A 23,269-nucleotide genomic window follows, 5' to 3' on the forward strand; every position below is an offset into this window, starting at 1 on the left:
CTCCCAGCGTATCATAAACCCATGGTTTGAAATAAAGTGTCCATTTACCCTCAAATGCTATTTTGCTCACTTGTCAAGGTTATAGTAATCTACTTCCGTAGTACCTGGTAGACCGACCGTGCTTGTTAGTTAGGGCTGTTTATACAGCAGAGAATTGCTAGGTGGATGTCTAGGTCACCACCACCACCACCATGTGTGCAGCACTTGGACCAGAAAGTAACAGGGCACTTTACAATCATAGGGAGAAGAACATTGTACTGGAGTGAGGATCTGATAGGGCAGGGATGGCAATTGTCAGCAACGGATCTATAACTAACCAGGGAAGGAAACAGTGGTATTCCTATCACCCAGTCTCGTGTATGGTGGGTAATGTATAGTTTTTGGACCTAGGTGTTAAGGGGCCATTCCTGAAGCAGTGTGTTGTGTGCTCTATCCTGAACTTAGATGGACACTCCACACCCATGGGAGTGTCCATGACCCCGCCCCTATCCCTCCCACCCCTCATCAGAGGCTGTGATAGGAGTAGGGGTAGGGAAAAGCATGTACATGTCTAGACAATGCAGTACAGCGCTTCTGGGGCAACCATCATGTCACTTGCCCCATGTGGCAAAAACCCTGCATTGCACCTGATTGCACAGCAGTCTGCTTTATCTCTCACCGTTCCCATTGACGTGCAAAGGTTCATTTGTTGGCTTCTTGTGTCCTATTTTATCTTTTCAGGTGTTTGTCGACACAGTAGGCCCAGCTGAGAAGTATGAGGAGAAACTGAAGAAAAGATTCCCGGGTGTGGAAGTGACTGTGAGGCCTAAGGCTGATTCGCTGTTCCCCGTGGTCAGCGCGGCCAGTATATGTGCCAAGGTCAGTGCCATGATTGTTTTGTCACATTTGCACCACAAAAGCCAGGCAAAATGCTGCACTTCTGAGTCCCAAGATTCAGGCTTACATTGAGCAAAATTATCTTGTGTTCATAATGGTGTAAGCATTTGACCCAACTTTTCAGGAATGGTCCCAGGGACTTTTTTATCACCCCCATCTCCAGAGCCTTCCCTTCACCCCCAAGGGAGTGTCCATCACCCCTCCCTTATCCCGCCCAGCAGGGGGCTCTGATAGGAGCAGGGGTAGGGAAAAGCATTTACCTGTCACTGTGCAATAGTAAAGGGAGCAGGCAACAACCCCTACAGTAGGTGGCTGCTCTCAATTGCCAACACAGGAGGTTTACCAATGTCCCGTATATTTTTATTGAATGCTTCTTGCACTCATGTAAAAAATCTTTTCATTATGCGAAAAGTGTAATAAACATTGGCATTATTATCATCCCTATACAGAACACACTTAAAAATGCAAAAAATCCTCAATGGAAAAGCTGAACCATTGTCATTGCCTCTACCTCAAATCAAGACTAAGACTGATAACCTTCTCCATGAAAATCATCAGAGCCACCTTAAAAACCAACTAACTGCCTCACCAGGTCATGGTAGCCAATTTCATAGAGGCATCTGCCCCAATCAATGCCTCAATACTTTTCTCAATGCAATATCAAATGAATGGCAAAACAAACCTCATACCCGCTAACTGTAGAGTATAGAGAAATGAGGACTGGGCAGGATTGGATGCCTGGAAAAATTCACAATTCAAGCAAAATTGAAAAATGTAAATACACTGGAACACATTCAAAAAAGCCACCTATTGCACCAGGAGATTTCCATCAAAAATGCATCAAGAATAGGATACAATTGTCCAAAAAGAATTAAATGGCCATTGGACTTACTGGTTTCAGCATATAGCCAATCCAGAATAAGGTGTCTATTTTTGGGTTGGGACCAAGCCTGATTTGCATATGGTCTTTCCCCGATTGTATTGGCTTGACAGGCAAAGAACGATGGTCAGAAGGGTTGCCCAGAGCAATGCTAGAGATTAAAGATTAATTCAAAACCTTCCAGCGATCACCTCTTTTGTTTTTCCTTAGGCTGTGAGCTGAAGTGCCTGGGGGTTGGGTTAGGGGTAGCAAAGGTCATTCCACAAGCATCTCAAAAAGAAGAACAAGTTACTCTCTTACCTGGTAACGTTCTTTCGATGGGATGGGATGGTCCGACGATGTATTCCATATCTATGTCATATCTATGACAGTAATCACCACAGATGTGCTGCTTCGGAAAATCTTTGTGTCGATACGACGTCCTCGAGGACCTCTTCCGACGTCACTGGAAGTTATAAGTAGGACGCGCAACGCCCTTAGCCTCAGTTGTAGTTTTTTCCCCAGAACGTGTGGCACCAATCTTCTGCCAGTATGACCACAGAAAGCCTTGCGGAAACGTAAGCTGCAAATTCTGTAGCGGGGAAGGCAGGGAGGGAGCGATATGGAATACTTCGTCGGACCATCCCATCGAAAGAGCGTCACCAGGTAAGAGAGTAACTTGTTCTTCGAGGGGATTGGGTCCTCCGACGTATTCCATATCTGACAGACTCCCAAAGCAGTACCAACGTAAGGAGGTAGGAAAAGAATTTAGAATATACAAATTTAGAATGCCCAATCAAAATGCAGAGTAAAGGACCGCCTTGCCAAAGGCCAGATCCTGCCCACGGATAGAATCGAGCGAGTTGTGACGTACAAAAGTATGGACCGGAGCCCAGGTGGCTGCATCACAGATGTTACGAATAGGAACACCCCTCTGCAGGGCAGTAGAGGCAGCCATACCCCTGGTAGAATGGGCCCGTAAGCCTAGAGGGTCCTTACCCGCCAAGCGGTAACATTCAGAAATTGCCAAGATAATCCATCGAGACAAAGTCTGCTTAGTAACAGCTTGTCCCAAACGCCTTCCAGCGTAACCAATAAAGAGTTGATTGTCCACTCTGACCCGGGACATGCGTGAAATGTAGAAGTTCAAAGCTCTCCTAGGATCCAGCCTATGGAGCCTCTCCTCTTCCTTACCAGGATGTGGAGGAGGATAAAATGCCGGAAGAATAACCTTCTAGCTTAAATGAAATTCCAACGCCACTTTCGGAAGAAAGGAAAAACGAACTCTAAGGACAACACTGTCCTTATGAAACACAGTGAAGGGTGGCTTAACTGAAAGTGCCTGTAACTCACTCACTCTGCGAGCGGAAGTGACTGCAACTAAAAATACAGTTTTAAGGGTAACCGTCTCAAAGGACAAGAATGCAAAGGCTCAAAAGGAGCACCCATTAGAAACTTGAACAAGGTTTAGATCCCAACCGGGCACCTGGAAAGGTGACAGAGGGAACACGTTAGTGAGCCCTTTCAGAAACTGAGAAATTAAAGGGATTTTAACATAAGAACATCCCTCAGACGAGCACTTAAATATAGACGGCGCCGCCAGGTAACCTTTAATGGTACCCACTTGCAGGCCCTTGTGGGCCAAAGGAAGCAAAAAAGACAGAACGACAGGAATGTCACATGAAAAAGGATCCACATTCTGAACCCTGCACCAGTCGCAGAACTTTCTCCAACAGCAACGGTACAGGGACTTTGTTGCCGGCCGTCTGGCCAAAAGCAACACCTCCATCACATCTGCAGGGAGGTCCCAATCCTTATAACTCAACCTTTCAGAAGCCAGGCGTGAAGGTTGAGGGATCTGACCTCTGGATGGACAACCTGACCCCCCCCCCCCCCATGAGAGCAGATCGTCTTGGTAGGGAAGACGATGTGGGGGGCAGATGGACAAGTCTAGAAGGTCCGGATACCACGTCCTCCGGGCCCATGCCGGAGCAATGAGGATCATCTGAGAACCGAACCTCCGTAACCTCCGCAGCACTTGCGGAATGACAGGGACTGGAGTGGGAAGGACCACTCCACCACGAATGCGTCCCCCAAGGCACCTCTTGGAGGAAATTCCCGCGAGCAGAACCTTTCGCACCTTCGGTTGACACTGGAGGCGAATAGATCCACTTGAGGGGTCCCCCAAAGGGCAAAGATCTCCCGGAGAATCTCCTGAGCCAGCTCCACCTCGTGAGAGATCGTGCTCTGCCTGCTCAGAGCATCCGTGTCACGGTCCATACCCCCAAACATCAGGTACAGACCACCCTGCCTAAGGCGTTGGGTCCCATGGGGGCCTTGAAGGCCCCAAGGAATCTCGCAGGGGCTTCCTGGACTCGGTCCTGGTGCCCTTGGCGCCAGGCTCATACTGCCATCACCAACATGGCACGTTTCAGACCCAGAGAGGCACGTGTGAACCAATTTGAGGCAGGCTGAGCGGATTATTTGCCGTGGGACTATTTGCTTGGGTGTGGTTGCTGGAACTACTTTACCTGGGGACTACTTTCAGAAGACTATATAAGCCACACGCTTTGCGTTATTCTGCACTCCTGCAGCGTAACGCTCACCGTGTCTACAGCTCCAGGCCAGCCATCAGCCACGCCCATCCAGTTGTCTCGAGTTACCTGCAAAGAATAGCGAGAAAGGACAGCAGAACAAAATACTTACCTGTCTCTTCATCGCGGCCGCTCGGGAGTCCATGCTTCTTCAGAGCTGAAAAGGAAAGGACATCAGATTAGCCTTGCAGACCATGCGCTCTTCATCGCAGATCAGCGCCGGGCTAATACTTACCAGCGAACCATCGGAACATCATCACACGATCACCGCTCCATCTACCGATCGCCGCTCCGGAACTGCTGCATCTGTAAAACAGAAGACATCAGGTTAGTAGAGCAGTGGGAAGGCCTCATTTAAACTTATAATCATGCACAAGGCAGCTCTCCCCTGAAGGCAGCAATCCTCACGGACTCACAATTCTTCATCACGCAACCTTTGTCCAGGAGATTCCGCACCTGCAGAATATAAAAGCAGCAGGTTAGTTGTGCAGAAAAAACAATACCGGGTGGAAAGACTTCTGCATAGCACTGGCGCAAATCTTACCTTGTAAGCACGAAGAAGAAACCTGTAAAGAAAGGTACAGAGTGAACTTTTACAACTTGAACTCTTAGCTATCCATAACTTTGGAATAAGACTTACCATAGAGTCACAGTTGTCTGGAACTTAATAGGATCAGTGAAGTAACTAGATCCTTGAACTACTACGCACCCCTGCGAACAGTGGCAGGACGGAGAGCCCGCTATTCATAACTGAAAGGTGAGATATAGCAGTAGGGTGCAAGTGGATGCCACGGAGGCGGGAGTTGCCCTCATCCAAATGGTTGGGTAGCCTGTGATTTAACTTTATAGGCAAGCCTGCTTTCGTAACGGAGTACAAGACACCACTCACCACCAGATCGTCCAGCTCCGTTCGGCGCCCCTGTGGAGATCAGGTGAGCGTAAAAGTCTGCCATCTCGTTTTTGTCTCCGGCCAGATGAACTGCCGAGATTGAAATTTCCTGCTGGATGGCCCAGAACCTGAGCTGCATCGCCTCCCTGCACAGAGGAAGTGACCCTGCCCCCCCCCCTTTTTGTTGAGGTAGTGCATTGCCACTGTGTTGTCCGTCAGAATCAGGACATTCTTTCCTCGCACAGTCGGCAGAAAAGCCTTCAGGGCAAGCCTGACTGCCCTCCGCTCCAACAGATTGATATGGATTCTGGACTCCGACAGAGACCAACGACCGCTGACTGTCAGCTTGTTGGCATGAGCTCCCCATCCCGTGAGGGATGCGTCCGTCACAATCGTCACCTCCGGCCAGGGTAGCCAAAATGGAGCCCCCTCATCAGATTGCCTTTCTTCGGCCCACCACAGGTGGTCCTGGGTGACCGAGAGCGGCACCTGAACGGGGGTCTGACATTCTGCCGTAGGACTGAGACCACTGCAGCTTGAGGGCCCATTGCAGAGATCTCATCTGCAACCTGGCCCCTGGCACCAGAAGAATGCAGGATGCCATGAGGCCGAGCAACCTCAAGAACTCGAACGCTGGGAGATCCTGGGCATGTTGAAACGTGCACATCTGCTGAATGTGGTGAGCTCTAACCTGGGGAGGAAAACATTGCCCCAGGGACGTGTCGAGCCCTGCTCCGATGTACTGGAGCTGCTGAGTTGGCGCCAAGTGAGGGAAAAGCCCAGCCTGTGAAGGGAGTGGCAGGTGACGGACAGATGATCCAGGACTTGCTCGGGAGAGCGCGCCCTGATCAACCAATCGTCCAGGTAGGGGGTAGACGTGAATCCCCCCCTTTCCTGAGATAAGCTGCCACCACCACCATGAGCTTGGTGAAAACCCTCGGGCGGAGGTCAATCCGAACGGCAGGACCCGAAACTGAAAGTGCGAGTCGCCAACCGCTACCTCGGGTACTTCTTGTGCTTGGGATGGATCAGCACATGAAAATAAGCGTCCTTGAGGTCGAGACACCAACCAGTCCTGAAGTTGAAGGGCCTGGAGGACTTGAGAGAGAGTAACCATCTTGAACGTGTGCTCTCAATCCCCCGTCTTTTTTTTAAATAAAAAAATAAGGGGAATACCATCCCTTGTTCCTCTCCGCTACAGGAACCAGCTCTATGGCGCCTTTCTCCATCAGGGATTGAATTTCCTGCGCAAGGAGCCGATCCGGACTCTTCAAAGAGAGATTCCCTGGTGGATTGTCGTGAGGCCTCTGCCGGAAAGGAAGACCATAACCGTGAGCTATGATCTCCAGAACCCACACATCTGAAGTAATGGCATGCCATTCTACAAGATGCTGCGACAGCCTTCCCCCAACCGGTCAAGCATGGGCCTCATGACTGAGCAGAAGCGGATGCCGCGTTGCCTGAGGGCAAAGAGGCAACTACTCGCGCGGCCTTGGCACCTCGAGTACCTTGTTTTCCACCTCTGGCACTCCTACGGTTGCCCCTTCTGACTTGCAGCTCCTCTCGCTTTACTAAAGGATGAGTAATAACGAAAGGAACCTCCCCTCCATTGCTGTCCCCTAGGACGAAAAGGCGGAGGTTGGCGGACTGCAGCGCCCAACGACTTCGCTGCAGCTTTGGAGGTCTGCAACCTCTCAAGGCTCTCGTCAGCCTTGCTGCCAAAAAGATGTTCACCATCAAAGGGCATGTTGAGGAGCCTGGCTTGCACATCAGGAGCAAACCGCGACTTCCTCAACCACGCAAACCTGCGTATGACGGTGCTCGCCGCCATGGACCGGCTGACAGTCTGCCATGTCCAAACCCGACTGAACAGACACACACATGGCATCCTTGCCATCCTGAATAATAGCAAGAAAACCATCCCGTTCGTCCCCTTCGGGAATATGTTCAGCCGCAAAGGAAATACAGTTCCACAGAGTGTGCGTGAAACGCGACGAGGCACGTACGGAGTTGGCCGCCTGAAAAGCCATACCCCCTGAAGAAAACACTTTCTTCGCCCAGCCATCGAAACGCTTGTCGTCCCCATCAGGAGGGATGGTAGGATACGCCTGCTTTGCTGGGGCCGTAGGCGCCTGCACCACCAAACTCTCCGGAGTGGGGTGCATGGTCAAGTAGCAGGGATCACTACTGGCTGGGCGGTATTTTCACAGCAAAGACTTGCCCACTGCCGGGAGACTCTCCGGAGCAGTCCAAGCCGCTGCCACCCTTCTTTGCAGAGCCATATGGAATGGCAGTACCGGGTCAGTGGGTGGACCTTGATCAAGGATATCCGTCAGGTTATCCTGCACAAAATCAACTGGGGGCGCCGACCACCCCAAGTAGCCCGTGACCCTCGACATAAGGCGCCGGTACGATGACTCGGCATGGGTGCCAGGCTCAGGCCTGCAGAACTCCACCTCCGGAGAGGTATCCAGACCACTGGCGTCATGCAGGGACTGACGCAGGTCCTCAATCTCGCTATGACCATAAAGAATCTCATCTGGTACCATGTCAGGAACCAACCCATCTTCAGAACCCTCTTCCACCTCGGAAATATACTCCATAGGCTGGAAAGTGGGCCCTGAATAAGGGAGAAAGACATGTTTTGCCTTGGCCAGAGCCTTTCTAGGGGGTTCCCCGTGCCACGGGGTACCTCCGACACCATAGCCTCGAAAGGCGTTGAGGGCGTCGACGTCGAGCGTGGCGCCGACAGCATCGACGGCTTTGACACAGGCCTCGAGGCCGGAGCCCCGAGCGTGTCTCTCGACAGCCTAGGCGTCGATGACGTCGACGACTTCCTCGGAGGCGTCGATGTCTTCTTCGAAGACTTCACAGTTTCACGCGGTCTCGAGGGCGTCGAGGACCGGGACCTGTAACGGGCATGACTAGAATGATTCCCCTTGTCCGAGCGGGACCTCTCCTGTGAATCGTGCCGACCACCCGAGCCCAAAGGCGTACGAGCAGTGTCTCTAGTACGGTCACGGCCGACCCCTCTCGGAGGCGCGGACGGACCGGAGCCCTGCGATTCAAGAATCGCCAACATTGTCTTCCCGAAGGAAGCCCATTCCTCCGGAGAAGAACGCTTGCTGGGATAAGAACCCTGCCGACGGGCAGAGTCCTCGGATGAGGACGGGGAATGCGACTGATGACGGCGCTTCCGGGAGTGCCTCGGAGAGGCAGAGGAGTGGAGGGACCCACTCCGGGACCGAGACCCCCTAGACTTACGACTACGGTGAGGAGAGTCGCCCCTCGTATCATCCGTCGAAAGCCCAGTGGACCTCACCTTCCGGGGCTTGGACACATTACCGACCAATAGCTTCTTCTCACGTTCCCGCAAGGCCTTGGACGTAAGCGACTGGCAGTCAACACAATCATCCGTGTCGTGGGCCTCCCCGAGGCACCAGAGGCAGGCGTCGTGCGAGTCCGTCACCGACATCTTGGACCCGCAGTCCCCACACTTCTTGAAGCCTACACATACTTCACAAAACGAACAGGTTCGAAGAACCGAAAGAACAAACTCCAAAGAGTCGAGGCGCGCCGAGATCTCCGAACAGAACACGTTCGCGGAAAAAACGGAACTGAGGCTAAGGGTGTCGTGTGTCCTACTTATTACATCCAGAGACGTCGGCCGTCGAAGGAGGTCCTCTAGGACGACGTATAGACGTCATCGACGCAGGACGCAGACGGCGAAAGATTTTCCAAAGCAGCACAGCTGTGGCGATTACTGTCATAGATATGCCATAGGTATGGAATACGTCGGAGGACCCAATCCCCTCGAATTAAAGTTCTGCTAGAAAAGGTTTAAAAATAGCCAGAATCCAGCATGGGGCTTCACAAACCTAGAAAAAGAATTAGGAGGGAGTTGACCCCTCCCATCTGGAAAGCCTCACTGCTCTTCCTCTCCTTCCATCCATCTGCCTCCTGGTCTTCCTGCTCTGCTGCCCAGAACAGCTGTGCGTACTCTGTTTACACCTTTTTTGGCCCGTCCCTATTCCACTTCTACAATCGCCAAAGTCTGACCAGCACTGACATTTTTTCTTAACTAAAATACAAAGGACACAAGCGTCATTCGCCACTAGGAATTGTTCCAACAAGTGTTCAGTGGACAGCACCTTTCTTGTGTAAATATTAGCCAAGGGCGGCTTTCGTCATTCAGCACAATGCATTTTTCCAATAGGTTTCAGCGGACAAAAACTACACTTCGGACAGGGATTTGTAGTTTTTCTGGGGAGCCGTTCTCTATTTGTTCTTTTAGTAGTACATTGGCACTCAACCCAGAAAGGCCTGGGTAAAAGGAAACTGCTTTGTTTACACAGAAGGACTGCAGTGTTGTAGTTCAAGGCTATTTGACTCTCTTCTTGGACTCTTTCATAATTACTGAATAGGACCTGACGGCAGTACTCGCATTTACTAAATAGGTCCTGACAATTGCATCATGGCTTGGGCCTATGGCTCGGAAATGCTGCATCAAGGGTGGACTGAAATGGAAATGCTGTGCCACCAGATTTTCCTCCCTTGACATATAATGGACTCTGTTCCAAAAATCACTTTTCGGGAACCAGCCTGGCTGAAGCAAACTAAGGATCTGTCCCCAGTCATGCAAGCTAACATTTTGCCCTCTAGCCAGTGTAACCACCTGCCACTGGTTGAGTGGATAGACTAATTTCATTCCAGGGGGCTCTGCTGATTGAAGGACGCTATGAGGGCTTATGTTTCATGGATGATGACCAAGCATATTGCTGCCACAGCAAAATCTCATCTTTAAACTAGTAGCTGCTCCTCAAAGCGGGAGATCCAGGATTTTCTTCTTTTGGGAAGCAACTGCCGCAGAACGCCAAGAGCCAATACTGTCTACCTACAATCTGCATCACCCACCACAGCCCTTGGAAATACGGAGGCAGAAGGTGAGGATAGTAAAAAGGTAGGTGGGGAGTAATTGGATGGAGGTAGATAACAAAATTTAGGAAGGGAGATGGTGTGAGCCATCGGAGGGTAAAGATGCAGTAAAAATCAAAAGGTGGTTGTGGATTAGACAATGAGAGAAGTCGTAAGAGATAGCAAGGTGTCTGAGCACAGTGGAAGTGAGGTGTGCATTTGGGCTAATAAAGGGGATAGCTGTATATGTGGCGCTCTGTGAGAATATGACTAATGCTCTATGGATAGTGACCTGTGCTAACCCTCATTTCAATCATCCGGTACCCTTGATAGTGATGATTTGGACAAGTGCTAATCAGTGACTTCGCATAATAACCTAGACTGTATAAGATCTAGCACAGTATGAGATGAAAAATGTGAATTAAGTTATGTGCTCTTACTTATGTGAAAGTAGCTAAATTTCTGCACCTACATAGACTTAAATCTGATTGCCTCTTTCCCTCACTTTTAATTTACAGTTCAGCACAATCATCTGGCTCTGGAAGAAGAGAATGTTGTTCTCGAAACCCGTCGCCCATCTTTTTAAACTGAACTGTATAATTTATTGCTTATTTGCTTTGTTTATTTAACTATTAAACATTTCTTTCTCTCACAATTACATGAACAGCTGCTTTTTTCTAAACGCACTAACTTGAAAAGTTTGTTATAACAAAGTTCTCAGTAACTAACGATTTAACCGCCTATTGACGGGATTGTAAAGTGTACAAGGGACTGGAGGGTTCCATTTACGGATTTTTTTTTCTTTGTTTACGAGGAAAGTTAGAGCAGTGAGTTTTCCTTTTGGTGGTTACCTGTCTGGAGCCACAGACCTTTCAAAAGGGTAAAGCCAGAGAATGTAAGGTAAGTATGATAAGTTAGGGGGGGGCGTGGCCAGCACGCATGCTGTAAGGACAGGCTACCGCAGAGCTCCGTTCCGAGATCCTTGCAAATCGAGCTAATATCGCTATAACTGGTCTGCAAACTTAAAAAACCGAACAACATCGAAGGGGAACCGATTACCGACACTCGACCCAGCTCCTGGGGCGAACCGGGGCAGGGAAGGCTGAAAACGCAAAGCTGGACGCTGAGCCCCTGGCGCCCACCACGGAATAAGAACGAAGCTACGGATGCCTAAATTACCTTGCGGAGCGCGCCAACAAAGGACTCTTTCCCACACCGAAGTCGACGGGGCGGGCCACTCGTTCCCCAGCTGCGGAGAAACCACAGGGACTGAAATTCGAGCCCAGTGATACCGGCGCGGAAGGCACTCCGGGGAGCCGTCGCCGCAGGAGGAACGAGGGCCGGAGTGACGCACTCGGGGTGCAGTCGAGCGGAGCTGATGGGAAGATCGTAGAAACAGCGGGCGCAGTGTGCCAGCAGTAAGTGAGGCGGAAAAGAACCGGGGACCCCCCCCTCCACCACTCAGATTTGGGTGCAAGTTCGCGACGAACCCCACCCCACATGGCCAACCAATAAGCGGGGACAGCTCACTCGACCCATGGACCCGCTACCCTCCGCCCAAAGACACGAGGACCATAACGCTAACCAAGAGCCGCAGGGAAGGCACGCACAGCTTGCAGAACCGGATCAGGCATAAGAGACTGTGGGACCGGACACCGGGGATGTCTCGCCCCAAAAATAAACCGAAATTGGTTACGATGGATTCCTTCACGACAGTCGGGCCCCAAAGACGATCACAACATGACCGGGAGACCTCGGGAAGAGCCGCCTCAACAACAAGAAGAGGACCTCAAACACACACAAGTCTTGCAGGCAATAGAGGCCCTCCGCACCTCAGTCGAAGGGAAGATAGAGGAGGTGAAATCGGACATACAGCTCATGCGTCAGGACGCCCAAAACCTCAAAGGGTCACGGCGATAGAAACTACCCTGCAAGACGACGTGGACAGTACCCAAGATCTAAAGATAAAAGTCCAAGACTTGGAACAAAAAGTGGCAAGGCTCGAGGCGCGCTCCGAGGATGCCGATGGTCGAGCCCGCCAAAATAACATTCGTATACTGGGGGTTCCAGAAGACTTGGAAGGCCCAGACCCGACAGAATTTATCGAAACATTGCTACAACAGGAAATTGGTCCAGGAAACATCACCCAGGGGTTCTCCGTTGAAAGAGCCCACAGATCTCTCCAGAAATGCCCTCCACCCGGCTCACACCCGCGCCCAATCATTGCCAAAATTTTAAACTTTCGTGACCGGGAAACTATATTGCGATACTCCAGAGAAGGTGGAGAGATCAAGAGGAAAGACTCGACAATAGTCTTGTACCCAGATTATACCCCCACAGTGCAACGAGCAAGGAACTCCTTCATTCCAATAAAAGCACAATTACGAAAGCTCAACCTAAAATACATGTTGCTCTACCCGTCGCGCCTCAAAATTCTGTACAAAGGAAGAGCGATATTTCTGGAGACCCCAGCCGCAGCAAACATGTGGCTCGAACATAATAACCTGGCTGATGGCAAGGAGGAACCACCACGGTCAGACTTGGGCTGACTACGCACCCGCCATGGCAAGAAGAGCAAACCGATCCCCCCACACGAATACAGACAGCAGACAATTATACTACAACTGAGTCCTACTGAGATGTAAGCCAGATCGGACAGGAGCTCGGAGGACCACACGAAATAAAAGAAAGGCAACCCACCCCACCGGAATTTGTGCAGGCAATCTGCCTACACACCACCTGTTCCGGAAGGCCAGGAGTGGCCTGGAAGGCTCTGGCCCCCCTGAGCGCTGCAAGTTGAAAGCAACTGCTAGGGGCAGTTTGAGTTGTTTTTTGTTTGTTTTCCCCATTCACACAATGGGAGTTACTCAAGTTAAAAAGTCTCCAACAGGTGTAACAGATGGTGCCGGGAAGGACGGGCACGGAGGGAAGAAGCCAAAAAGGGGTGAGCGGACAGAAGAGGTTGGCAGTTGCTGGACTGAAGCAGCAGAAAACCTATTAACCCACCATGGCAACTAGAATAAAAATAATGACTTGGAACGTGAGGGGCTTGGGAACTTCTACGCCGGAACAGAATCAAGTCCTACCTGAACAGAAAGGGAGTGCAAATAGCACTGTTGCAGGAGACACATTGCACGGCGGACTCTCTGGCCAAATTAGGCAAGCATTGGGGAGGACAAGGAATTGGAACCACCTACTCCAAATATGCCAGAGGAGTATACACCTGGATTCACCCCCAACTCCCATTCCATTTTATTAAGTCCGAGATAGATCCGGAAGGCAGGTTTGCGATACTGTGGGGCCGACTAGAACAGGAAGAGGTATGTATAGTGAACTCCTACCTTCGCAACACTAATATTCCGGCACATCTGAACTCGATGTATCCCAAAATCGACCCATACAGGCACGGCATCTTTTTTTGGGCAGGGGACTTCAACTGTGTATGAGATCCCAACCTTGATAGGTCCCAGCCCCACCGAAAGGTCCCTCAGCAGCCACGGTAGCCACGGTTATCCCTATTAATAGACGGACTAGATCTTGCTGACACATGGAGGGAGTAGCACCCCAACCCCCGGGGATACTCTTACTTCTCCTCCCCACATGACCTTCATACGAGGTTAGATTACGTTTTCATTAGCAAAGAACACCTGTCACAAATAGACAGTGCACAACACCTAGGGAGAACCATCTCAGACCACTCGTCACTTCTAGTAGAATGGAACCACGCTGGCCCTAGACCCCCTATCCCTATGTGGAGAATGCCGATTGACGCCCTGGGTGATCTGGCATTCAGGGAGGAGCTGCACGACTTTATAGATACTATAGAGGTAAATACCGGAAGTGTCGACCACCTGAGCACGATGTGGGACGCCCTAAAACTAGTGATAAGGGGGGAAACTATAACAAAAGCGGGAGGTATTAGAAAACAGCTGCGAGGCGAACTAAAACACTGGGAGCAAGAGATTGAGCAATTTGAGGCCACCCCGGTGAACACTCACCAGAGAGAGGACACCCTCAAAGCACTGAGAGTTAAATGCACATCGGCATGGGACAGACTAGCTAAATTTGACTACACCACCAAGAGTAACAGAGCACACACAGAAGCCGACAGGCCGAGTAGAATGCTGGCCTGGCTGCAAGAAAGAACACCCCAGGCACACAATCACCAAGATACAGGATACAGAGGGCAATGAATTCAAAACACAACAAGGCATAAACAACGCCTTCAAGCGCTTTTATGAACACCTATACTCCCATAAGGACCAGGTTTCCAGAGGAAATAGGACTCCACAGACTAACCCCTGAGCAGACTGAGGCCCTAGATGCAGACATCACGACCGAAGATATAACAGAGGCGATTAAATCGCTGGCCAACTGCAAGACCCCTGGGACCGATGGGCTACCCGCTGAGTTTTATTAAGCGTACGAGACCTCCCTAACACCTTTTTATTACATGAGGTTTTTCAAGAAGCATATGAGAGGGGGATATTGCCCGACCGCATGAGAGAGACCCTTTTGATCCTGATCATTAAACCCAACAAACCTGTCGACAAATGCGACTCTTACTGCCCAATAGCCATACTCGATTATGATGTAAAAATACTAACAATGATATTAGCGAAGAGGTTGGCTAGAATCATAGGGGAGATCGTGCACATGGATCAGTGCGGCTTCATACCGAGCCGGAACACGACCATGAATTTACGCAGATTACAACAGGTTATAAACCAAACTGAGGCTAGCACGGAGGCATGTGCACTGCTATCCCTTGATGCCATTAAGGCGTTCGATTCTGTATATTGGGAATGGCTCGCAGTGGTTCTAGAGGGTTTCGGCTTTGGCCCGGGGTTCATTAGGTGGATCAAGATACTTTACACAAAACCCAGGGCTAGGGTGAAAAACCGGAAAGTATGTATCTGAGGTCCGGGACATATGCAGGGGCACTAGGCAGGGATGTCCACTATCCCCCATGCTTTATGTACTAGGACTGGAACCTATTGCCATCTATTTTTGGAAACAATTCTTCGATGCTGGGATACGCCTGGGGGGGGGGTGGACCACATCATCTCACTTTATGCAGACGATGTGCTGCTATGTTACGTGCCCACAATGCTAGATGTCTTAGACAACTTTGCGAAGGTCTCGGGTATACAATTTAGCAGGGCGAAGTCCTGCCTCTTCCCTCTAGCTGGCCTCAAGAGCAAGAATATTGTAGAACTTCCTTCTGTGGGGATGCAGTGGGAGGTCACCTCGTTTAAATACCTGGGAATACACATAATGCACACCCCTGCACTGATGCACGAACACAACGCGAAATCGGCAATCCCCGTCTTGAGAAAATCCATGAACTTCTGGGCAAAACTTCCCCTGTCCATGATGGGCAGAGCCTCAATAATTAAAATGATTGTCCTCCCTAGATTCCTGTACAGGTTCCAAAATGTACATTACTACATTAATGCTTCCTTTTTTCGCCTGCTAGAAGTGATACTCCGTGATTTCCTATGGGGGAAAGGAAGATGCAAGATAGCACTCGCCACCTTGGTCCTACCACATAGCCAGGGGGGAATTCAACTCCCAAACTTTGAGAAATATTATTTGGCAGCGCAACTCGGTTTTGTGACCAAGTGGCTGGCAGACGACGCCACATCTGAGACGCCCCTGCTACAACACTTGGTCTCCCCGATCCATCTGAAGGAGCTTATTTGGGCCCCCACCCACCTGATGCGAAATGCCCCCTTCTTGGCTGCCCTAGGGCGAAAAGTATGGCACAGAGCAGAGGCACTCGCCCACACAAAGCATCACTACTCCCCAGACATACTAATGATCTCGGACCTATGCAGATCCGACATGGACCTGCAACACCTCAGACGCTGGGAAGAAAAAGGGATATATACGTGGGGAGACCTATATGACGATGGCACCTTTAAGGAATTTGAAACACTACAGGAGGAAGCTGGAATCCACACGGGCCAGTTTCTGTGGTATCGAAGGATACGGACTACAGCACGAAACAAGTGGACAACATGGCCGGAGGAACCGGAACCAAACCCTCTGATCACACTATTGTACAGCTTGGGAGATGGATGGAGACCAGTGTCTCAGATCTATGGCGACTTGAGTGACACCCCCAACCCACGAAGTGCCGATCTGAAAAGAAGATGGGAAACGGACATGGGCCGGGAAATGGCTGATGGAGAATGGGAGAGGGCTCTAGCGTACCCTAAAGCAGTCTCCAGAAACCACAGATTTAGACAAATACAACTGAACCTGTTATACCGAACATATTTAACCCCATCCAGGCTGGCAAAATTCAATAAATCACCACACTCTGTCTGCACCTGGTGCGAAGAGAATAATGCAGACCTGATTCACATGTTCTGGTCGTGCACCAAAACACAGTCCCTGTGGACCACCGCACAGCTGACAAGCGAAAAAGCAGGGTTGACTCGGTACAAGTGGACCCCGGACGAATGCCTTCTGGGAACGTACCCCAGGCTGGCCAAACTTAAACACCAGGCCAAATTAATGGACATAATGTGCATACTGGCAAAAAGGCCAATTGCAGTGTCCTGGAAAAAACCCGCAGGACCCCAACAAAAGGTATGGCACAGAGAATTGGAACGTTGGGTACAAGCTGAAACAAAGGCATGGGAAGACAGTGTTGCCAGGTCTACAGATGCCTTGAGCATGACCCTAACGGCCTGGAAAGAACTCGCAGGATCCTTGTTTCACCCCTCGGATGACAAGCCCCCATGAACAAGAACAAACCTATGGAAAACTGATTCACAACCAACATCACAGAACCCCGAGAGCAACTAGCCACAACTTCACTGGGTCCTCACAAGCTCAAGTCCCCTCTCCCCCCGGCTTGCCCGACCCCCTCTGAACCGACAGACTGCCCTGCCATGATGGAAGGAGCACTTGGAGACAGTTAAAGTTAAATTGTTAAATGTTACTGTTTTATTACAAAATGATTATTATTCTCTAACTATGGACATATCTTATGTCATGCAAATGTAAACATGTTATGTTATGTTATTTTGCACTTATATAGCGCCTTATATACCATTGGTATGGTCTGAAGGCGCTGGTAGGTTGAACGCCCTTGGAAACCGAAGTTCAGATCAGTAGAGAGAGAACGGAGAGTCAAAAAGGTGCGTGTGAGCACCGGGTATGTGTGCAGCTCGTGCGGTACTCGTGTAATAGCTGCTTCTTAGCGGTAGATGTGGTGGTTTAGAGATCAGGAGAATGTGTTTGTTCTGGCAGGATTTATCCGGAACGGATGTGGCTGCGTTAGGCCTGAGGAAAACGCCTGGCTGGGGGTGTGATACCAGCAGTGTTTACATAGAATGATGTGGAGTAAGCGGCGGATGTTGGTATGAGAACAGTTATACCGAATGGAGTCATAGTATCTCTGTGTTCTAGTTGAGTGGTGATGTAAGGAGAGAGTAAGCGTGGTGGTGTGATATGATGGGTTATATGCTCTTTCAATGAGCACACTTCTAAATGCAACTTTCCCAGAGAGGGTACTGGGCGAACTTCTAAATTCAATTTTTCATAGCAAGACTACTGGGCGAACTTCTAAATACAATTTTCCACAGAGAGGTTTATTGGGCACACTTCTAAATTCAATTTACCAGAGAGGCTATTGGGCAGAGGGCTATTGGGTACACTTCTAAATGCAATTTTCACAGAGCGTCTACTGGGCATACTTCTAAATTCAATTTTCTAGAGAGGCTATTGGGCACACTTCTAAATACAGCTTTCCAGAGTGTCTATTGGATACACTTCTATAATCAACTTTCACCGATGCTATTGGGAACACTTCTAAATGCAACTTTCACAGCGTGGCTGTTGGGCACACTTCTAAAGCAGCTTTCATAGAGGATATTGGGCACACTTTTAAATTCAATTTTCCACAGAGAGGCTACTGGGCGCACTTGTATAATCAATTTTCAAAAGGCTATTGGGAGCAGCTCTAAATTCAATTTTCTCCAGAGGCTATTGGGCACACTTCTAAATGCATTTTTTTACAGAGCGTCTATTGGATGCGCTTCTATAATCAACTTTCACAGAGGGCATTGGGCACACTTCTAAATGCCACTTTCATAGCGAGGCTATTGGGCACATTTCTAAATTCAAATTTTCCACAGACAGGCTACTGGGCGCACTATTAAAATCAGTTTTCCAGAGGCTATTGAGAAGACTTCTAAATTCAATTTACCAGAGAGGCTATTGGGCACACTTCTGAAATCACAGCGAGGTTATTGGGCACACTTCTAAATGCAACTTTCCAGAGTGTCTATTGGGCACACTTCTAGATGCAACTTTCACAGAGGGTCTTGGGCACACTTCTAAATTCGATTTACCAGCGAGGCTGTTGGGCACATTTCTAAATTCACGGAGAGGCTATAGGGCACACTTTCTAAATGCAACTTTCACGTGCTAACAATCACAGTTCCATCTAGATGCGACGCAGGCCAATATTCACAATTCCATCTAAGAGTGGACATGCTAACATTCACAATTCCATCTAATAGTGGACATGCTGACATTCACAATTCTATCTAAGTGTGGACATGTTAACATTCACAATTCCATCTAGATCCGACGCAGACCAATATTCATAATTCTATCTAGGAGTGGACATGCTGACATTCACAATTCCATCTAAGTGTGGACATGCTAACATTCACAATTCTATCAAAGAGTGGACATGCTGACATTCACAATTCTATCTAAGTGTGGACATGCTAGTATTATGGCACTCTATGTTATTGGTAGGTAAGATAGAGTGACGGAGGTTTTCTGGAGTAGAGTGATTGCTCTATTCCCCACCCATGCCACACTCGCGGTTTTTGTTGGTGTCTGGCTTCCTTGGCGTCCCCTGCGGACACCTGCAGACACATCTTGGAGCCGCCAATGTAATAGCCGCCCTTGGCCTTCGGGCCCTTAGCCGCAGGGGGCTGCCGGGCAGAGGGCTGCCCTGGGGATTTCGGATTTGTCTGTCAAGTGGCCAATCACGGTGTGGGGTGGGAAAATAACAATCGGAAAGCTGGTCGGGATCAAGGCAGCCTATCAGGGCTGGTGGGAGGGAGCGAGGGCGGGCACAAGGGGAGGCAGGAAAGACGCGGGGAAAGACGCGGCCTGCACTGTGGGATATGGAGGGGCTGGGGGCTCTAAAGTGGTAAGAGGCAGTGGATTCAAGGCCTAAGGAGGCTGGGGGGCTCACCCACTCACCTGCACGGCCCGGATGGAAGTGGCGTGCAGGTCGAGGTGGGAGCAACACATGGAAATCAAGGCAGCCTATCAGGGCTGGTGGGAGGGAGCGAGGGCGGGCACAAGGGGAGGCAGAAAAGACACAGGGAAAGACGCGGCCTGCGCTGTGGGATATGGAGGGGCTGGGGGCTCTAAAGTGGTAACAGGCAGTGGATTCAAGGCCTAAGGAGGCTGGGGGGCTCACCCACTCACCTGCACGGCCCGGATGGAAGTAAACATGATAAATGCCAATAAAGAAATTTAAAAATAAAAGTACGATAAGTTAGATGGTTGCAAGAGAACTGACTCCGAGCAGGAGCAAAGTGGCAGAAGACCTTGTGAATACTAGTACGATATACCTGTTGAGAAACTGGAAGGTACAAAATGGAGGGCCGGAGGGCCTGTCGGATAGCGAAGTAAGTGGGGAAAGGAGAGAGGAGGGCTTCCAAGAGAATGAGGAAGAATGAAATCATTGACTTTGGATCTTGGGAACCCTTACCCGCATGAAGTTCAAATGACTTAAGTCACCAGCTGCACACTGTGGTCCAAGACAACTACATGCCTATGCAGTTTGGGGAGTTGTCACCATATTTCTTGGGTCCCTGAGAAAGGATTAAAAGAATAAACAAAAAAGCAAAAGGAGACCAACAGTGGTTTGTTAAACGTCTTTGATCTTAAAACCCTGAACTGAAGTGAGACAAAATTAACTTTTCTTCTATATGGGGTTGGATGTGTCTTGGGTAAGTATCTAAGCTGGCTAAACAACTTGTCTCCATGGAAAAAGAAATGTCAACCATGGAAACGTTCAATATTCTGTTGTGATCAGGTATGTTGACTTTCCAAACTCATGAAAAGGGACGAGGTGCTGGAAACCCAGTGCATAACCTTTGAACTAACATCAGGACACTAGAATATCTTCATCTGTGAAATACCGAGATACATGCAGGATAGCCGTATCCTTCAGCTCTGGGGTGAGTTGGACGTGGAACCCGACAGGACCTATTGCTTCTACTCTACTTCTCAGAAAAACACACTCCTCCTGGATGTACTCACCTAGGTGAACTTGTATCACATAAAGGAATAACCTTTTAGCTTTTTGGAAATCACTCTCTCTTTACCAGAAACACTCATTCAGATATTTCAGAACTTCTCTCACCACAATCTCAAAATGTAACTACCTCTCCAGGTAGTGACCTCAGGAGATCAAAGAATGCAAAGTATACCCTCGTGGCTTATGCTGTGCTTTGCTTTACAAAGATCAGCAATGGTCAGTTTCAACTTCACAGGAAGCAAAGCCCTAGTTGGATTCCCAGGATTGTGGGAGAGTTTATCCTCAAGACCCTAAAATACATAGACTTGTTTGGTCCACGGTGGGGAGGCTCAGTGGAAAGATGGCTGGGGTCAGGGAGGTAGATTCCTCAAACGGATACTGTACAATTGCCTGGTTGTTAAGACTGTTACTCTGCCCTGTTCTAAATCTGTAAGCATTGCTGGTATTTTTAACTTAATATACCTGTTTATTTATATTGTAGAGTCCACATATCAATCCAAGGACCCTGCCTCAAGTTAACGTACGGCAGATTAGTGAACATTTTCCTGTCTCTGTATCTGGTTGAGGTTCATGCCTATTCTGTTTGCAGGTGGCTTTCCAGTGAACGCAACCTAGATGTTCTTCCTCTGCTGGAATAGCACCTCTGAGCTATGGTTACAGTTCTGCTAAATTAACATTTCCTTCTTTTGTAGTTGTGTTGCTTAGGGACAGGGGAGGTGGGACGAAACGTGTGGCGGTTAATGAATGTTTGAATCAAGTCTGGGCACTCTGGCAACTGGTGAGACAATTAAAGGAGGGCTGGCGTTTACTCTAGAGACAAAGCGAGGCCTAGTTATAGTGTTCCTCCCCGCCCCCCCAAAACCCACTCCTTCTTCAGGCAGAGTTACTGACCCAACTGTAATTAAATGGAAAGCCCTTTTGAAATAGTTCTTGGAGACTCTGCTGCCTTCAAGACAATGACTGGCTGCAAGAGTTCCCAAAACAAAAATTTGCCTCAATTGGAGAGAAGAAATGAGGTATGCTATCCTGCTCACCTTAAACATTCCATTTGTGCAACATGATGTGCTTGGGGATACAAACGGAAGATAATTATTAGTTGGGGGATTACTGGTTGGTCACGTAGGAAAGTTGAGAAGTGATACAGCGAGGGAGAATGTGTGATTTTGAAGTGTTTTATTAATTATTAGTAAGTGAAGGTTCAGGTTAGTGGCAATCTGCAAATACTATGTTGGTGATGGGACAACACAAATTGGGGTTCTTCATGTACTTCACACGACTTGGTCTGATGCTTTCAGTAAACCTAAAAGCCTTAAACCTAAACTTAACAAGACCCTGTCTCGTTAGATATGTCCTAGTTTATAAATCAAAGTGCAAAGGTGATGGTTATCAAAAATGTCCAGCCTACTGTTTAGTGCTGTATCTTACTAGCTAACTCTAAACTTATAAAAATACAATTTCCAATTCTCTCTCATGATAAATTTCATTGAATTCATAAACACTGGAATATCTTCATGATGTCTCCAGCCTCCAAGCAATATAGCTTTTTTTCTTTCTTGCTTACGTAACTGAAAGTAACTTTCGAATGGATTGTGTGCTGCCACGTATTCCTCATCTTTGACATCTAATGTCCAGCTTCAGCCGCTCAAGAAACAAATTTCGGCAGAGGGCGCTGTGTGTTGATGGCGTCGAGTCGATGTCCCTCGAAGTTTTCCATCAAGGGTGATGTAATCGAAGGTTATATATAGCATGCGCAGCACCCGTTGGCCTCAGTTTAGTTTTTTCCGCAAACAGCATTTGCTTTGTGTGAAATTCAGCACGCCTCATCTGTGACTTGTTACTAAATCGAGAAAAGGATGTTTTCTTCGTCACCGTCGACGCCAAAGTCCGGTTTAAGAAATGCAGAGATTGCGGGTCGAAGATGTCACTAACTGACCGGCATTGTATCTGTGGTGCCTCGGGAAGGACCACAATACCACGATTGTTCCAAGTGGCATTCCATGATGGGAAAAGACTTGAGGGAAACAGAAGGGGAAACTTAGGGTAGCAAAAATCCCCAAATCACCTCAAACCCGACCCGATAGGCCTCGACCGAGTCGAGAGGTGACTCTCCTCGGAGGAAGAAGACCAAGCGTTCTAGGTAGAGGAATGGTTCCCACCACTCATCAGAGAGGAGGCACCAAAGGTCGCCTTCGTCGACTACTTCTTCATCTGACGGTTCAGCTGAAAGGGTTGCATGCCCTACAAAAAAATCAACACCGGCTGAATGGGAAGCCTTCAGGGTGGAAATGTAAAGATTTTCGACAAACAAAGCCATGCTCCGACCGAGCCTTCGAAGAAGCCAGAAAGGAGAGGTCTCAACCGAAAACCTGCACGCCCTCGCGCCTGGGTAAAAGGCCTGATCTGCATTGAGAGCCCTTGAGGCCTCGATCTGAAAAATCAAAGGATCACTCAAGACCTAGGGAGAAGTCAAGGTCTTCAACGCCATTGACGCCTTTGACGCCGGTGGTGCCATTGATACCCGCCAGCCTTCAATGCCGAAGTCTTCGCCAGCTGTGCTACATTTGCCAATTAAGCTGTCAGAGCCAAGTGCCCCTTCAAGATCGGCGCTGATGAAGAAAATATCGACAACGACGAAGCCTCTAGGTTAAAAAAAAATATTTGCTCGACTCCCGAAGAAAGGAGTTCTTCAAGTCTCTTACTTCCATGTTTGAAGAGGAAGAGCATTCTGACACTGATGTAGCCCTATTTGGCTTACAATAAGTTACACCTAATGTACCAGAGAGCTTTATATCTGAAGAAAGCAGAATGCAGGATTTGTATGAAAACTT

General features: G+C 49.0%; 1 protein-coding gene across 2 annotated transcripts in view; it reads left to right on the forward strand.

The window, feature by feature from the left end:
- The window catches only part of RNASEH2A (ribonuclease H2 subunit A), a 222,502-nt gene that overhangs the window by 49,020 nt on the left and 150,213 nt on the right, over positions 1-23,269 (forward strand). For both annotated transcript variants that reach the window (XM_069604132.1, XM_069604130.1), the window contains exon 5: positions 721-858. In XM_069604132.1, coding sequence (XP_069460233.1) covers positions 721-858 — 138 coding nt within the window. The remainder of the gene's footprint in view (positions 1-720; positions 859-23,269) is intronic.

Source organism: Ambystoma mexicanum, chromosome 3q (genome assembly GCF_040938575.1).
Source record: "Ambystoma mexicanum isolate Mex_15411 chromosome 3q, UKY_AmexF1_1, whole genome shotgun sequence".
Classification (NCBI taxonomy): Eukaryota; Metazoa; Chordata; class Amphibia; order Caudata; family Ambystomatidae; genus Ambystoma; species Ambystoma mexicanum.